Genomic DNA, 17,920 nt, shown 5'->3' on the forward strand with positions numbered 1-17,920 from the left:
GGTGGTCACACCTATTGTATTCGGTGCACGTGACAAAAAACGTTGATTTGATTTGGTTACAGCCAGTTTGCGCTGTTCTGTGAAGGTAGTAGTAACGCCGAAAATATTCCAAATTAGCTCCATAATATCGACAGAAACATGGCAAACGTTGTTTATAATCAATCCTCAATGTGTTTTTCTAATATCTATTCGATAATATATCCGTCGGGACAATTCGTTTTTCAGGAGGACCGATTGGAGTAATGGCTACCTCTGTATTTTACGCGAGAATCTCTCTCGGAGCCACCATGTGACCACTTACGCAATGTGGCCGCCTACGGCTATTCTCCAACAGAAATGCGTAAAACTACGTTACAATGCTGTAGACACCTTGGGGAATACGTAGAAAGCGTAAGCTCGTTGATGGTACATTCACAGCTGAATAGGGAGTCATTGGAACGCAGCGCTTTCAAAACCTGGGGCACTTCCGGATTGGATTTTTCTCAGGCTTTCGCCTGCAACATCAGTTCTGTTATACTCACAGACAATATCTTTACAGTTTTGGAAACGTTAGAGTGTTTTCTATCCAAAGCTGTCAATTATATGCATATTCTAGCATATTTTCCTGACAAAATATCCCGTTTAAAACGGGAACATTTATTTTGCAAAAATGAAAATACTGCCCCCTAGCACAAAAAAAAGCATAAAAAACAAGGACATTTCTAAGTGATCCCAAACTTTTGAACAGTAGTATATGGTATGTGTAGGTAGGGATAAAGTGACAAAGCAGCAGGATAGATAATAAACAGTAACAGCAGTGTATGTGATGAGTCAAAAGATTTAGTGCAAAAAGAGATCAGTGCAGATAGCCCGGTAGCTATTTGGTTAACTATTTAACTAAATATTTAGCAGTCTTATGGCTTGGTGGTAGAAGCTGTTCAGTGTCCAGTTGGTTCCAGACTTGGTGCATCGGTAGCGATTCCTTTGCAGTAGCAGAGAGAACAGTTTATGACTAGGCTGGCTGGAGTCTTTGACAATCTTTAGGGCCTTTCTCTGACACCGCCTGATGTACTGGGCCGTTCTGTAAGACCTTGCGTTCGGATGCCAAGCAGTTGCTAGAATGTTTTGAGGATCTGAGGGGCCATGCCAAATCTTTTCAACGAGGAACTTGAAGCTCGGCCGGCCATTTCCTGTAGTTCAGGATCAGCTCATTTGCTGACGTTTATTGGAGAGGTTTGTTTCCTGGTACCACACTACCAGGTCACTGACAACCTCCCTATAGGCTGTCTCATCATCGTCGGTGATCCGGCAGACCACGGTGGTGTCATCAGCAAACTTAATGAGGGTGTTGGAGTGGTGCGTGGCCACGCAGTCGAGGGTGAACAGGGAGTAGAGGAGGGGACTAAGCACGTACCCCCGAGGGACCCCCATGTTGAGGGTCAGCCTGGTGGATGTGTTGTTGCCTACCCTCACCACCTGGGGTCAGCATGTCACGAAGTCCAGGATCCAGCTGCAGAGGGAGGTGTTCACTACCAGGGTCCTTAGCTTAGTGATGAGCTTGCAGGGCACTATGGTGTTGAACGCTGAGCTTTAGTCAATGAACAGCATTCCTCTTGTCCAGGTGGGAGAAGGCAGTGTGGCGTGCAATAGAGATTGCGTTTTCTGTGGATCTATTGGGGAGGTAAGCAAATTGGAGTGGGTCCAGAGTGTCTGGGACGATGGTGTTGATGTGAGCCATGACCAGCATTTGAAAGTATTTCATGGTTATGGGGTAATCGTAATTTAGACAGGTGACCTTGGCGTCTTTGGCACAGGGATTATGGTGGTCTGCTTGAAACATGTAAGTATTACAGACGGGGTCAGGGAGAGGTTGAAGATATCACTGAAGACACTTGCCAGATGGTCAGCGCATGCTCTGAGTACGTGTCGTTGGTAATTCTGGCCCCGCTGCCCTGTGAATATTAACCTGTTTAAAGGTCTTACTCACATCGGCTACAGTGGTGCTCTCATGCATGGTTCAGTGTTGTTTGCCTAGAAGCAAGCATAGAATTAATTTAGCCTGTGTGGAAGGCTTGATTTATTTGGTAGCTCGAGGTTGGGTTTCTCTTTGTAATCTGTGATAGTTTGCAATCCCTACCACATCCAATGAATCAGAGCCAGTGTAGTAGGATTTGATCTTCGTCCTGTATTGACGTTTTGACTGTTTGATGGCTCGTCAGAGGTAGTAGCAGGATTTCTTATAAGAATCCGGATTAGTGTCCTGCTCCTTGAAAGCAGTAGCTCTAGCCTATAGCTACATGCTGGTAAAAAATAGGTAAGACGGATTTCAGGAGCGCCACCTCTGGACATGCATTTTCTTGTTTGCTTCTGGCCCTATACAGCTCATTGAGTGCGGTCTTGGTGTCGGCATCAGTTTGTGGTGGTAAATAGACAGCTACAACAAATATAGATGAAAACTCTCTTGGTAAATAGCATGGTCTTCAGCTTATCTTGAGGTATTCTAACTCAGGCAAACACAACCTCAAGACTTCCTTATCATTAGAGAGTGCACACCAGCTGTTGTTATTAACAAAGAGACACACACCTCCCCCTTAACCTTACCCTAAGCTGCTGTTCGGTCTTGATGATGCATAGAAAAAACAGCTGGATGTACATTATCCATATATTCCAAATGCCTCTATCGCAAATTTCAAGTTCATTTATCTTTTTTTTTCAAAAGCGTTTGTCCACTTGTTCTCATTTAGTATTTTTTGTCTTGTCTCCTTTGCTTCTTCTGTACTGTGTCAGAAATCTGTACATAATAAGAAGATGCTCATGTCTCCGCCCTAACCACGGGTGCCTTTGTCCCAAAGGTGGAAAGGCAGGCGACAAACTGAGAAACGCATTGGGCTTTGGGCTTATTTTGGACAGATATTGGTGAGTGAAACCTCTCGCTTCGCCTCTACCTCTCTGGCTGTGTGCACTTTCGAATTTACACACACACTAAGCCCCTCCCCCTGTTACTCACAACAACAAAGATGAGATATCACTTGTTATTCTCTAACAAACGGTTTCAACTCCGCATTTGCATTTGAGGTTTGGTACAACAGAATCAGTCATATGGACTGAGTCTAAGATTTATTTTATTGTAATAGAGCAGAAGTTACCCTTTCCAACAATACAATTTTTATGTCTCAACTTCTTATATTGTGTACAGAGCAGACACTACTAAAATGGGAGTTGGAAAATAATGCTCAGTTTGTCGCGCGAGGAATTGCAGTACCACATACTGCTAGCAGCATTTTAGCCAATTCCTTATAGCTGTCTAATCTGTGTTTCATAAATGTGCAATAAAAATAAAACACAATTAGATAAGGAATTGGCAACTCATTCTCAGTCTGAGAAATAAGGCAGGCCACTTGATTTTAACATCTGAACAAAGTGGACAGGCTAGCATGGTGTTCAAACAGTTGGAGATGGACAGAAGAGTGTGTTCATAACAATTCAACTGTTCTAACTTGTTAGCTAACACATAGATCCAAGTTGGCTAAACTTGAAATATACAAATTAGCTGGCTACTCACTAGCACCTGGGCTTGTGATTGAGAGATTGTTTATGAGACCTGTGCTAATTTTCTATAATGCCTGCTACAAGAAGTTAGTCATTATTAGTGAATGTGCTTTATGCATGGTTCTGGTTACATATGGTTACAAAATAAGGGAATTTTCGTAGACAGACTTGAATGCCAGATCTGTGATTATTGCAAAAAGGCAGGTTAAAGTACTTGATAAAATAATGTAATGATGGTCTTATGGTTGTGGAAGGCTTATATTTAGCCTAGGTATAATTTCACAAGCCCTGAATTCATTAGATTATTTCTGACTGTTTGAAATGCAGTGTATTTGACCTTTAACTGAACAACAAAGCTTGTTTTTGATAAAATGTAAAAGAATGTAGATGTGAATCAACCATAAGTTTGAAAAAATAAATATATGATTTATAGGCCATATCGCCCAGCCCTAACCATAAGAAGTGGAAAGTGTCCCATGTGCACTTCACCAAGTCACCACCCATACTAACACCCCTGTCAATTCAAAACACAGAACTACAAAAGGTTGAGGTTATCAAGATCCTAGGAATATACATTCAAGGAAAGCTAAGATGGTCGACCCAGGTAGAGCACATTTGTGAAAAGGCCAGCCGACATCTGTTCCTCCTCCGACGCCTGATGGACTTCCACATACCTAAGGAGGACCAAGTAATGGTATTCACCACCTACATCCGACCAGCGGTGGAACATGTTGCCCCAATGTGGCACGCGGGGCTAACCAAGAGACAATCTGATAGAATCAAGAGTCCAGAGAATAGCCATTTGTATCATCATGGCCACAGACTACACCTCCTACTCAGATGCATGCACCAATCTGGGCGTATCATCACTACACACTCGCAGGGAAAGTCTCTCAAGATCCTTCGCAAGACCACTTCTTAAATCCGAACCCTACCACCATATGCTCCCACCCCAATGATCCTCTGTGACCTAAACCAGACCCGCTCCTCAACTAAACTGGAACTGTTCCACTGCAGGATTGAGCATTTCTGATGCCATCCCACCCATGGTTCGCCTGCATAATAGTTGACGATGAACATAGTTTTTTGCCTATATCTGTTGTTTATTGTATTTTAGTTATTATTCAAATGTACTACTCACAATTCAGCATGTTGTTGCCACTTGTACAATGTTCTGTTGAAAAACAGTAAACATCTCTCTCTCTCACAAATACCACAAATCACAAGTTAGCATTTTATCAATGGGAAAATTGCGAAACAAAATATTCAAAATAGGACCAATTCTAACAGAGCTGCTGGAGTGGACATCTGAGTAATGCCTCTGGGTATTTTCTCTGTAGATCATTGTGGAGGCTATTAACGATTCAAACTCTGGATAGATTTTCAGTTGGTAATGAATCTCGGTCCAATGACAGTGTGAGGCAAGCCTCCTCTTCGCACACCGCAAACTCCACATCCAAGATCAATGAGCACCATCATGCCATTTTCATAAACATTATCCTTCTTAATAATAACCTCCATCTCTCTTCTTTGATTACAGTACAATGATGATTTCCAACCTTTTAAAATGCATTAACAGACAGAGATTTGCATTTATATTGGATTTCTCTGGTAGACAAGGACTTGAGATAGAGCCTGCGAACAATGACCACAGCAACATCAAAAAACTATTGATGGGGAAAAAATCGATACAGTTACATATGAAGATATTATTTTTTATATTATATTGTACAATTTTGACAATATCGCAATATTATTTGCATTAGTTAGCTGTACCTGCACCAAAACGCCATCATTTTTCCTCATAGCTTGATGTTCATCTTATTTTTATTTTTAAATAGGGAGCCAATTTCTTTTCAGCACTTTTATTTCCCTGACTGATCAAAACACATTTTCTGATGGCTCTCTCTTGTCTCTCTGCAGCAGACATATAGTGAGCAATATGTTTGGAACATCGAATCGCAATGCATATAGAATAGGGAGAATCGTTGCCTCCCGAGTGGTGCAGCGTTCTAAGGCACTGTATCGCAGTGCCAGCTGCGTCACTACAGATCTTGGTTCCAACCCAGGCAGCCGGCCGCAACCGGGAGACCCATGAGGGTGCGCACAATTGGCCCAGTGTCGTCCAGATTAGGGGAGGGTTTTACCGGTCAGGTTGTCCTTGTCCTGTCGCGCTCTAGCGACTCTTTTGGTAGGCTGGGCGTAATGCACGCTGACCGGTCGCAAGGTGTACATTGTGTCAAGAAGCAGTGCGGCTTGGCGGGATCGTATTTCGGAAAAGGATGCACGGCTCTCATTTTCGCCTCTCCCAAGTCCGTGCGCGAGTTGCAGCGATGGGACTATACCTACCAATTGGATATCAAGAAATTGGGGAGTGTTAGTGTTCAAATACTGGAGAGTTGAGACCAAATCACGGACGCTGGACAGAGTGGATTTCAGTTGTAACGAAAGACAGTTTTAATGAGTCAGAGATATCTTGTCCCGCAGTTTTACGTGCACGGACCTAGTTCACATAACTCGGCAAGGAGCCAGGTGAAAAAGAGGCCTATACAATGGTTACATACATTTTTATACATAGAATAAAGTAGGTGGAGTCTTGTCGTTTCGGTCTTCTTGACTGGTCGGAGGGTTGGAGGCGGGCCTTGCTCTAGCCAGAGCGGGCCCCATTGGTGCACAGCAAAAGTTCTTTGCTCTTGGGACCGGCCAGTTAGAGGGAGATGAGATGTGTGTTTATATAAGGAAGAGGGGGTCAGTCTTCTGGCTGGGTGTATGTGTTCTTACGACGGAATGTCTTTGTTTATATGAGCTATGTGTATGAATATTTATATAACAAATCCCCCTCTTCACGTCTATTAGACGTGAAAACTATAGCAGAAAGGTGGCGGTTGCAATCGTGGGTATACATAAGGTGGTGCTCCTAACCTTGTCTGATTTGCATGGTGGGTCTGTAGGTGTAGTGCTACGTTTGGGACGGGAGTGATTGGAGGGAGTGATATCAGGAAAGGAGTTAGGGACATGTGTAGGGGTTGGTGTATGTGATGTGGCAGGGTGAAATAGTTGTTCAATTAACCATGTGAAAGTCCTAGGGTTACTCCAAATATCAGTATGAATATCACAAATAAGGGACCAGATATCCCCAGCCTCACCCAGAGAGGGAGAAATTTCCCTCTAACTGGGCGAGGTTCCCTTCTCAGGGGAGGCGGAGTTTGATGCCGCATCACCTGAGGAAGGAGTGTCTTCATTTGGAATCGAATTTAGGCCGCTCAAATCAGCTCTGACTTCAGTCAGTGTTCTAGAAGGAATTGGGGCTGGGGTGCAATGTGTAAGGCGGTGTCAAGGTGTGCCTGATTTACCTTTGACCTGGACCGAGTGTGAAGTAACCTCCTTCACTTCGTACGGTCCAGTCCACCTGGGTTCCAGCCACTTTCTCTTGTGGACTGTAACCCTCACCCCGTCACCAACCTTTACCTTCAGTAGTGTCGTGTCCCCCGGCAGCTCCCCCTCCTGGACCTTGTGAACCTGGGTAGAGAGTGCTGCAGAGAGAACCGTCAGTTTTTTCACATAATTAGACATTACAATTTGTTGTACATCAAGGGCGGGCATATGACCTCCCTCCCTTGGTGGACCATGCATGACTCTACCAGTCATTATCCCAAAGCTATCTTAGCTTTTGGTTTGACGTTCCACCAGATTTTGGGATTGGGGCCTGTACACAGATCCAAATCTGTGGGTTATGCCAAATCTTTCTTCCACCTGTCTCAGGTGTTTGTTAAATGTGAGCCATTTGTCAAATTTGATTTGTCTTGGGATGCCATACCTGGGTATTAGTTTGGTTTGTAGCCACTTAAAGACTGACCTAGCATCCTCCCCTTTTGTTATTATTGCCTCTACCCATTTGGAGAACCTATCTACTATGACTAGGAGATAGAGTTTGCCTTTAGATAAATTTTCGGGGCCCATGTCGGTGTAGTCTATACTAATATCCTGAAAACATGCATTAGGTGTTACGTATGAGCCCATTGGTGTTTGATATGGTTTCTTTGGGTTGTGTCTGTCACAACCATTGCATTCGTCACAAAATAAATCATCGTCATAAAATAAGTCAGTCATATTTTTTATGTGAGGGTGCCACCAGATGTGCGAGGCCTTTTTGGAGGGTCTTTAGTTTGCCTTCGTGTGTGGGGCCATGTGTTTCTCATAAAAGTTCTGGGTCCATCAGTGTGGCCTGCTTCATGGGCATGGGCTGAGTCTGTATAGATATTCAGTCTTTCCTTTTCCTCTGATGAGGACCTGCGTCAATCCGATGATTTCAGCTAATTTGGCCGATGCTGGTTGAGGGATGATGGCTGATTGAAGGGTGACATCACGAGGTGAGCTGTTTTTTTTCAATAGCTTTTGCTACTGCAGCAACGTATCTGGAGCATGTTGACTGTCCTACCTCAATGTGGTCAAGTTTGAAGAGTAGTACATCAAGACCCTTCTCTCCCCCTCTTGTTTCTGGAATAGGACGGATGAGGTGAATCCTTCCCTTCCAGAAACATCCAAATGGAACTTGTTCTTGTAGTCAGGTGCAGTCAGAGCTGCTGCCGCTGATAGATCCGTTTTCAGGAGTGCTATGGCTGTTGATGCTTCAGCCGTCCAGGCCAGGGGTGCATGGAGGTTCCTTGATCGTAGGATGACCGGTGCTGCCACCCCCTCTGGGCCACACCCAATGGTACAACACCTGATAGGTGGGGTCAGGTGCATCATGTCTTCGTCCCAGTCTGCAGTGTAGAGGCAGTCATCAGTTTCTGTTGCATTGAGTGTGCAATGGATCTCAGCTTGGGGAGTCTTATATGGGTGCAGAGTGTAGATTTGAGCTTTCAGTTGGTTGAACTTAAACTGGATGTGAGGGGTGGCAGGCCCTGTGGGTAGGCATTTTAGCCAGTACACTTCTTGGGCTTCAGACAGTGTGGTCATCGGCAGGAGTGGCATCCTCATCATTCTTACTGGGTGATCAGGTGTTGAAGTGGGAGGGTTGGTTGTAATCTTGTTGCTCCTGCTGCATGTGGCTAGATTCTGGGTGGTTGTATGCTGGCTGTTGCTGATGCATGGGTGTGGGTCCTGGTAGCTGATGTTGCAGAGGTGGGTTTCCCCCACTTCCTCTTGCTCTCCATTGCTGTTGCTGCGGGGAGAGTGGTTTCATGCAATCTCTGGCAAAATGACCGGTAATTCCGCAGTTAAAACACTGGTAGTTTCCCCCTCTGTGTTGTCCAGTGTAGGGACCCCGTCGAGCCCATACTGGGTGTTGTTGTTGCAGGATATACTGCTGTGGGGGAGGGTATTGGGGTGGTGGGGCTGCCTGCTGTTGGATCATCTGAGAGACAGTCTGTGCCACGATTTGGGAGATGTCTGTTTTGGTTCCCGGCTCCTTCGTTTCTTCCGCCACCATCTGTTTCTTAGGTTTTTCTCCTTGTTGTGCTTCCTTCAATTGGAGTTTCAGGAGTTGTACCTGGAGGGACTGCACCTGGCTCTCAGCACCCCCTCTTTCCTTGTTGTGCTGGGTCACATGGTGGTGCACATGAGTGTTGAATTGGGTCAGAGGAAGTGCAAACAACCCTACCGTTCCTCTGAGTTTGGTTTTAACATCTCCGGGACACCCGTTGACCACCATTTCCTTCCACATGCTGAGTGTGGTATCAGTGTGATCGAATGGTTCTTCGTGGACCGATCTCCATGTGGTCTTAGCCCTGTCCAGGTATGCTGCAGGTTGCTCACCTGGGTTGATTGTAAAGGAGGATAAGGTGGCATGGTTTCTTTCTGTAGGGTATGCTCTCCGTAGAACTTCCCATAATCTGGTACGGAAGTGGTCTATGGGCAGTGTTGGGGCCCGCCATCCAAGGTCAGCTGCTGTCATGAGGGCCTCCATGGTTCCGTGGTCGGTGGCTCTTGCTAGAAGTGCTTTCATGTCTCCTAGGCAGAGTTGCAGGCCTGACGTAAGTGTCTGCAGTTGAAGTAGCCACGCTGAAGCTCCTCCATGTAGGCTAGGCATCTGTCCCATCAGTGTTGTTAAATCAGTCATTTTCCAGGGCTGGTACTCCACAGTGTGTGCATCACCTGGTGTCGGTCGCAGGGGGTACTGTCCTGCCATCTCCTGCTCTCGCTCTCTTCTATCAGCAATTCTGGAGGACCGACGGAGTGTTTCGGACCCCATTGATTCGGTAACTTTGGTTACTGTTCCTCTCATTATGCTTTCCACACGGTAGGCTCCCTCTCTGTTGTTATCTTGGTTAGCTATTAGCTCCCTGAGTTCCTTAGCTCGAGCTATTGATGATTTCAGCAGCTCCTGCATCTTAGTCACGTTTGGAGCTCCCATCGGAGCTGGGGTGAGCACCATGTCAATTTCTTCTTCGTTTTCGATATCCATGTTCTGATGACAGTCCTCCCTATCCGTCTGATAGAAGTGGTTTGAATCTAATCTTGTTTGTAAGTGTCCTCTGGTTTCAGAGGTGAGAGAGTTCACAGAGGAGCATTGCGGCCTCCGTTCCTGGGGGAGGTCTCCTGCTCCTGGAATCCCAGTTTCGAACTGTTCACATACCATATGGCCAGCCGTTATCCCCAGGGTAATTTCCCCTTTTAACTCCCCTTGGTCTATTCTCAGAACTGGAGCCTGTATTGTGGGAGGTGCCCTGGGCAGGAATGGGTTGTGTGACGGGCTCCGGTGATTTTGTCCCTTTGAGTATGGCGGGGGCTGAACTGCCTCCATTGTCAATTGTGGATATAGTGAGGGAGAAACGGCCACAGGGGGAGCCGTGGGCAAGTTCTCAGGCGGAGCTTTAACATCCCCCGACGCCACAATAGCCACGCCCATCATGTCTGGTGTGTTTTTGGGCAGCACCCTCCTACTCTCCTGTATGGCCCATGTACCTATCTTGAGCTCCCCCTCTGCTCTCTCTCTCTCTCTTGTACCTACTTTTTTGAACCTGTGTATGTTGTTTCTCTCCGCCTCACTCGCTTTTGCATGCTCTACTGCGTCCTCTAATTCTGTCTGCATATCTTGGAGTTTCCCCCCTGTAGGTGGTCCTCCGCTAAAATAACCTGCTTGTGTCCATCTTATCCGTAATCCTTTCCACACTTTCTCCACTTTCCCATACTGTTTTTTACCTCCCGCTCTATCAATCATACTCTGATCTAAATAATCATTGAATTTTAGTTTGGGCGTGGTAGCTGCAGACATTTTATCTAGTTCGTCTGATAATGTGTATAATGCGTTATTTAGGTATATTCAATCCTTACTATGTGGTGTTTATTTCTATCGTTGTATGCTTAGCCTGTCCCTGGTCGAGACAAAGGGGGTTATCAATATGTGACGCCCGCCACGTGTGTATTTCACCGGTATTTTATTTGAATTTGTTCAGCGATTCGTTTAGGTATTTTCTATAAATGATTCTGCGATTTCCTTTTGGAACAATATATCAGTGAATATATGCGGTTCTATAACAATTTTCAGAGTAATTCTAGCTCTTTAGGAAATATCGATAGAATTTCTAGACAACTAAGAGTTGTTCAGTGAATTATTTAAATACTTTCTGTAAACAATTCAGTAAATTCCTTTATGAACTTATATCAGTAAATTCGAGCGATTCTATAGCAATTGTCAGAATAATTCTATATATTTAGGAAATATGGATAGAATAGAAAAACCCCAAAATCAGTGTGTAGCTTTTAGCGTCTGTAAAACAAAGTCTGTATTAAGCTCGGCGGCTTATTTAAATACTTTCTAGAAACAATTCAGTAAGTTCCTTTATGAACTTATATCAGTAAATTCCAGCGATTCTATAGCAATTGTCAGAATAATTTTAAACTTTAGGCAATATCAACAGGAATGAAAAAAAACGAAAATCAGTATTTCGGCCCGGCTGCTGTCAATCAAAATTGCACGGCCATTCGATACTAAGGTGGCTTTGTCTACCAGCACGTGTGCATAATAGCCCAGTTACGTATCCCAACCTACTCCGCGACAAACGTTTCTTTCAATTTAATTTCCCCCATCTCCAAATCATGGAATGTCAACTCTGGTTCATCTTATGTTTATTGTTTGATGTGCAATAGCCACATCATTCCCGATCTCTGTCTAGTGGAAGGCCAAACTTACATATCCTGTATCTACTCGACTACACCTCTTACAAAACCTATTAAATAATACACAGCTTTTTTAATAGGGCATTTTTCATGCAGATTCATTCAATCCAACCACACCTCCACAAGACCTATTCGATGTTATATGTATCAACAGGAGATTTTACTTGCAGATCCGGTTCATCTATCATTCAACTATAACCACACCTCCACAAGACCTTATTCGATAGTACAGAACGTATCAAAATAGGAAATTTTTACTTGCAGATTCGGTTCATCTATCATTAAACTATAACCACACCTCCACAAGACCTTACTTGCAGATTCGGTTCATCTATAACCACACCTCCACAAGACCTTACTTGCAGATTCGGTTCATCTATAACCACACCTCCACAAGACCTTACTTGCAGATTCGGTTCATCTATAACCACACCTCCACAAGACCTTACTTGCAGATTCGGTTCATCTATAATTCATTCATTCGTATGAAATTCTCATTGAATTTCCAACATCCATAATTGTGTCCATTACGTGTTAAAACACAGCCACTATTTAACGTCACCTCTATACACAACCCAATACATATATAATTAGGACAGTTTTCTATGCAGATTTCAGAACAAATAGGGTCCCTGGAGGAATTTAACACATTGGTCAATCACAATTCACACATTCCTATTAAAATAACTGAGTATAGGCCCATTAATAAGAATATGTATATATATTTTTTTTTACAAAACAAGATATCTTTAATCAATGTCTTAGGTTCTTATGTAAAAAAATTGGGCACCGATTCATACTCACGCCCAGTACTTTCTGATCAAAATTTGGTTTAGACTATAATACAATATGCAGATTTCGATATAACGGGCTCTGCTCACCTTTATATAGAGCGCTCCGATCAGATTTCCTGAGGCAAGATGAATGGCTGGGGAAGTCACTCTTCCGTCTGATTTTTTAGCCGTGATCAGTCTCGTCCTCTCACACTAACTTATAATAGATCGAATTCAAGAACAACCAAACTCTGCTACCAATTCTGTTAGTGTTCAAATACTGGAGAGTTGAGACCAAATCACGGACGCTGGACAGAGTGGATTTCAGTTGTAACGAAAGACAGTTTTAATGAGTCAGAGATATCTTGTCCCGCAGTTTTACGTGCACGGACCTAGTTCACATAACTCGGCAAGGAGCCAGGTGAAAAAGAGGCCTATACAATGGTTACATACATTTTTATACATAGAATAAAGTAGGTGGAGTCTTGTCGTTTCGGTCTTCTTGACTGGTCGGAGGGTTGGAGGCGGGCCTTGCTCTAGCCAGAGCGGGCCCCATTGGTGCACAGCAAAAGTTCTTTGCTCTTGGGACCGGCCAGTTAGAGGGAGATGAGATGTGTGTTTATATAAGGAAGAGGGGGTCAGTCTTCTGGCTGGGTGTATGTGTTCTTACGACGGAATGTCTTTGTTTATATGAGCTATGTGTATGAATATTTATATAACAGGAGAAAAAGGGGTAACCAGATAATATCGTATCGTGAGGTCCCTGGCAATTCCCAGCCCTCCTCCCTCCTTGAGTACATACGCCACAGAGAGAGGAAGTCAGGGCCAGGTGAAAGCAGCCCATTCTACAACTCAAGCATGGATTGATACCCAGTCAACACCGATTCAATCTGCAAAACTGCAACACGCTGCAACAGAGAAAGTGTCTATCTGGCGTATGATGTACTCGGTACAGGAGGTGGCGTGAATGCTCATGTAAAGAGAAAAATAGCACTTTGATTTAGAGATTGCAATCGATAGCACTACCGCATCGCAGCCGATTACTTAACCAATGGATTGCAATTATTCTTAGGGAAGGAAGAAACACACCTCTGGGGGTGGGGTAATTGTAGCCCTGCAGTGTAGTGTGTTTTTGCTCCAAGTGATGGTGACCTTTCCAGTGTGCCAAACGATCACAAGCGATCCTAAATCTATGTGTTTGGCCTGCAGAATGAGGCACAGTGCTCACATTAATAAAGACTAGGGAGATTTGTTTGTTTCTGATCAGATTGACATTGTCCTGCGATCCGCCTTTGGGTAATCTTTCTTGATAACGGATACTTTATCTCCCTGCAAATTTGATTCAACTTCTTTCTAACTAGTAAATTGCAAAGACAGTGGAAGCCTTGGGGACATTTACAAAGCTATTCACTCCTCATTGCCAGTTAGCGTCTGCTGCAGGTTCCGTATTTATTTCTTGGTTCACTTGCTTCATATGGGAGCCAAGAAGTGGTGGAAAAGGTGGCATATTGTAACTGCTAGCACTGTGTTTGTAGCTAAGATGTTTGGGAACCTTAGGGTGACCGAGTAGGAGAACAAAGAGCGCTTTGGCATTTTGACCTTTTATCATGAATTATTCCAATCCAACTCTGATAATCCATGTTCTTGGGAGCATGTATGCCAATTCCACAGTTGGATACTTTTCATAGATAATTGGATAGTTTTCACAACACGTCTTACATTTTTGCAAAAGCTAATTTCATATTACCGCCACTGGATTGGATGATGTGCAAACAGGGTGAATAATAATATTAGGGTTCTGTTTTGTATTGGCACTAGACGGGCAGTATATATTTATGTACTATATTACCCGGTGCATGTACATAAAAGGCTCAGCCAAGTAATTACCACAGTCATTCACGTATTCCAAATTTTGTATTCTACATTTGCATATTCTAGGAAAACACATTGAGTTTGATGGAGGATCTGGAGGGCATGGCTGCCCTTTGTCAAAAGCAGCCCACTCTTCATCAAAATGAAGAATATGTATATCAGACTCTTCCAACAAACGGAGACTAAAGTGAAAGTTTTTCACCACATCCTTGCATCCAGTTGACAGATGACTCAGACTGGTTTGTCTGACAGTGGCCCAGATGTCTGACAGATGTGATTGCAGATTTCCACAGTACATTTTTAATGAGATGTGCACTAGATTCCGCTCCGTATTGATGCAAGATGCAATTGTCTTGTCACAAGTAAAACGATACCTTGCATTGACAACTGAATTTGATGCCTCCTACTATTTTATAAAAAGAATAGACGAAAGGAGGTAGTCGAGCTAGTCGAGGTAGTCGAGCTAGCCTGCTTGCGCAACATTTGTCTTGCAATGCCAAAGACTCCGTTCCCCAGGCGAACACATAATGCCTATGCCGCCTCCGCTGGCTCTTTTATGAATCAAACAAACATCATAAGCCACACACGTCAGCAGCACGGGGCCCATGGATGGCTGTTCATCTGAGATTCCTGCGTATGTGTGCTATCCAGGCTGTCAAGCTACATATTATGCAAATTATCTGTTTACAAGTGACAATATAAAGACAGCAAAGCCTGTGGGGACCAGAGGCTGCTGCGGCAATCTATGAAACAAGGAGAGTAGAGAAGGAAGAGAGAGACCCTATTTAACTGTATTGCTAAATGAATGTAACATGTTGATGATGAGTCTCTCTTTCTGTGTCTCGTCTTGGTCTCCTTATCTCTCTCACTCTTCCTCTCTCTCCCCTTTCTCTCTCTAGGATTCTGGACTGCAGAGCAGGAAAACCAAAGCACAATCGTCTGAAAGGGAAGGGAAGCTCCTAGGTATCTATTTTCCGTACCTTGTCAGGCAATTCTGAGGGTATTTACAATGCAAAGAGAGAGGGAAAATAAAAGGATGCTATTTGGAATCCAACTCTGGCAGATCATGTATTTAACAACACGTAACGTGGCAGGGAGGAAAGAATACGACATGAAAGCTGATGCCTGTCAAGAGAATGGCAACCATGTCCCATTAGAAAAATGCTAGCTAGAATCCTTGACAACTATACCATGCTTCTAGAATAGAAGACAGTATTTGTCAATATCATGTTGCCAATTATTCTTTCCCTTAAGACAAAAATATAACCAAACATGGAGAACAGTAATTATAAAATTATTGGATCCTACACTGACCTCCCTGCCTCTAGCCAGGCTTAATATTTAACTTGTCATTTTTGGGTTGTTATTATCAACCAAACCCAGTAGCCCTGAATAGATCACTACCTCATGACTACTAGACATTTGCATAATTATAATCTGAGAATTTAAAAAGTGAACTAAAATATACAGCAAGTAATATCGATGCAGTACTTAGATGTTTTGTTTCATCCAGACTGCCAAGCCATGCAGCTTTTGTATCTTGTCTTAATATAGCCACTTTTTTATACACAGCCATTCAGTAGAGTCTGAGAGGCTAATCAGAGAGGATGGCTCTGGCTCCATCTCCCTCACATAACTATGTAATTGGGGAATGATTATCTGAGCCACAATGTGTTAGGCAAATAAGTGCAATGGCTGGTGATTGCATAACCTATTTATAACACACTTAAGCCCCTGCCTCTAAGCAGACACACAGCCTAACACACAGCACATCCACTCCATCCCCTTAACAAAGCTAGCCTGCTGATTGGGCCATAATACCATAACACAGACCACAGCCAAACAGTGAGATGAGTACTATTGGGGCCTTGTTTCTTGGTGGGACACACAATAAAACAGGATAAGAAAGCATTGTGTGTCTACCAATCTGTGAACGTTAGAAATAGATGACTTGAACTTCCTTGAAAAAAAAAAACACTTATCCCATCAACTTTACCTTAGGACACTCCTTCCCAACTATCCTGTGTGTGGTGGGGAAGTACACTAACTCTGTAAAAAGGGTCCACTTTCACACAAAACTTTTACACAGTACACTTTTGCAAGGTCCCTTCCAAAGAGACCAACAATCTGGACTCAAAATAGAAAAAACATTTAGTCAGAGAGTGTCTTTAAAACCTCTGCAACATCAGCACCACCAAAACGCACAAATGAAAGTGAACTCACCTATAAATTTTATATCTGGTTGTAAATCCTTGGCGGAATCTTTCCACAAAGGAGAGGTAGCTCCGAGAGTGGTGGAAAGGTCCGCGGTCGGAGATGAGCCAATCAAACTGCTTGGTAACATGTTGCTCGGCGGCGGACGGGTCCTGGCGGGAAGACTGAACTGTTATATGGTCCCATATAAACAGGAAGCAGATGACCTCAATAAACCTCCAGTTCATGCTTTTCTTTCAGCCGCTCTCTGTTCATTCTCGCTCCATTCTGTGAAGACCTGTGGAAAGACAGATAGAGAGAAAGAGGGGGAAGAGAAAGAAGGGGAGATATTATTACATGATGAGTATAATTATTTTTAAATCCTGGGGTGTCAGCGAAGGTGAAACAGATTTAAAATAATTAGTCTAATCGGCGTTGACGGAAAACGAACAAGACATTGTCACTGAAAGGCTGTTTTCAATGTGATATGATTTGTGTATTAATTTCTGTTTTCCTTTTTTTCCAATCTCAGGCCCCTCGTATCCTCCTCCCCGAATTGTCAGGCCCCAGATTGCAGCTCTCCATACTAACGAGGAATGTTGCCCTTTCAGCAGATGAAAATGAATTACATCCCTGGATGTGTGGCCTTCTCTTTCTCCAAACTAATTGGTGCCAGACAAGGTTAAGAGGCTGCTTTATGATATGATGTAGCATGGAGCAGGTTTACATGGGGAAGTGCTGTCTACCGTTCTCTTGGGTATAAATTACTAGGGAAACTTTGCCTATTGACGAGTGATTTCCTGGATCGTTTAAACACCTGAGCAGTGCTGTATTCAATATGGCGAGATTGGTGTGATATCCTTAAATGAGCATTCCCTTGAGATACATTCATTATCTGAAGTTATATTGGTTAGGTTCATGTGGAAAATTATGGCCCAAAGTGTATCGAAATGACTTTCTGTAGCTTTGAATGCTAACCTCTGTCCAATCAATACTGTAAAGCCACTGTATCAGAGGAATTAGACACATTGGCAATACATGGATGAGACCAGCCTGCAAGGTTCTCTGTAGGCAAACCTCATTAAAGCTAACAAAGATTTATAATGATATGGATTGGCACTGCTCTCGAGGTCACATGACACTGGTTGTGAGAAGGTCTCAATAATCAAAATATCTCACTCAAAAAGTCTGTTTGACAGATCTCAGGTCAGAGTGGACAAGTCTGGGCTTGTTTTCAGCTCATACTCTGATGACCATACATAACTTGTTATATCTACCCAGGCTTAGACAAATGGCACACAAATTAAGAGACAGGGCTAGGGTTGCAAATGGAAGGTATATTACTGGAAACTATCAAAGTTTACCAGTAAACTACCAGAATGTTGGTAACTTTCAAGGAATAAATGGAATTTTATCAGATGACATCTAGTAGC

At 43.5% G+C, this 17,920-nt stretch overlaps 1 protein-coding gene across 1 annotated transcript in view; it reads right to left on the bottom strand.

The window, feature by feature from the left end:
• Positions 1-17,920, bottom strand: part of LOC110523605 (BMP/retinoic acid-inducible neural-specific protein 1-like) — a 163,643-nt gene that overhangs the window by 114,553 nt on the left and 31,170 nt on the right. Inside the window, exon 2 of the mRNA XM_021602462.2 lies at positions 16,518-16,785. Within this exon, the coding sequence (XP_021458137.2) occupies positions 16,518-16,735 (218 nt within the window). The 5' untranslated portion in view covers positions 16,736-16,785. The remainder of the gene's footprint in view (positions 1-16,517; positions 16,786-17,920) is intronic.

Source organism: Oncorhynchus mykiss, chromosome 5 (genome assembly GCF_013265735.2).
Source record: "Oncorhynchus mykiss isolate Arlee chromosome 5, USDA_OmykA_1.1, whole genome shotgun sequence".
NCBI lineage: Eukaryota > Metazoa > Chordata > Actinopteri > Salmoniformes > Salmonidae > Oncorhynchus > Oncorhynchus mykiss.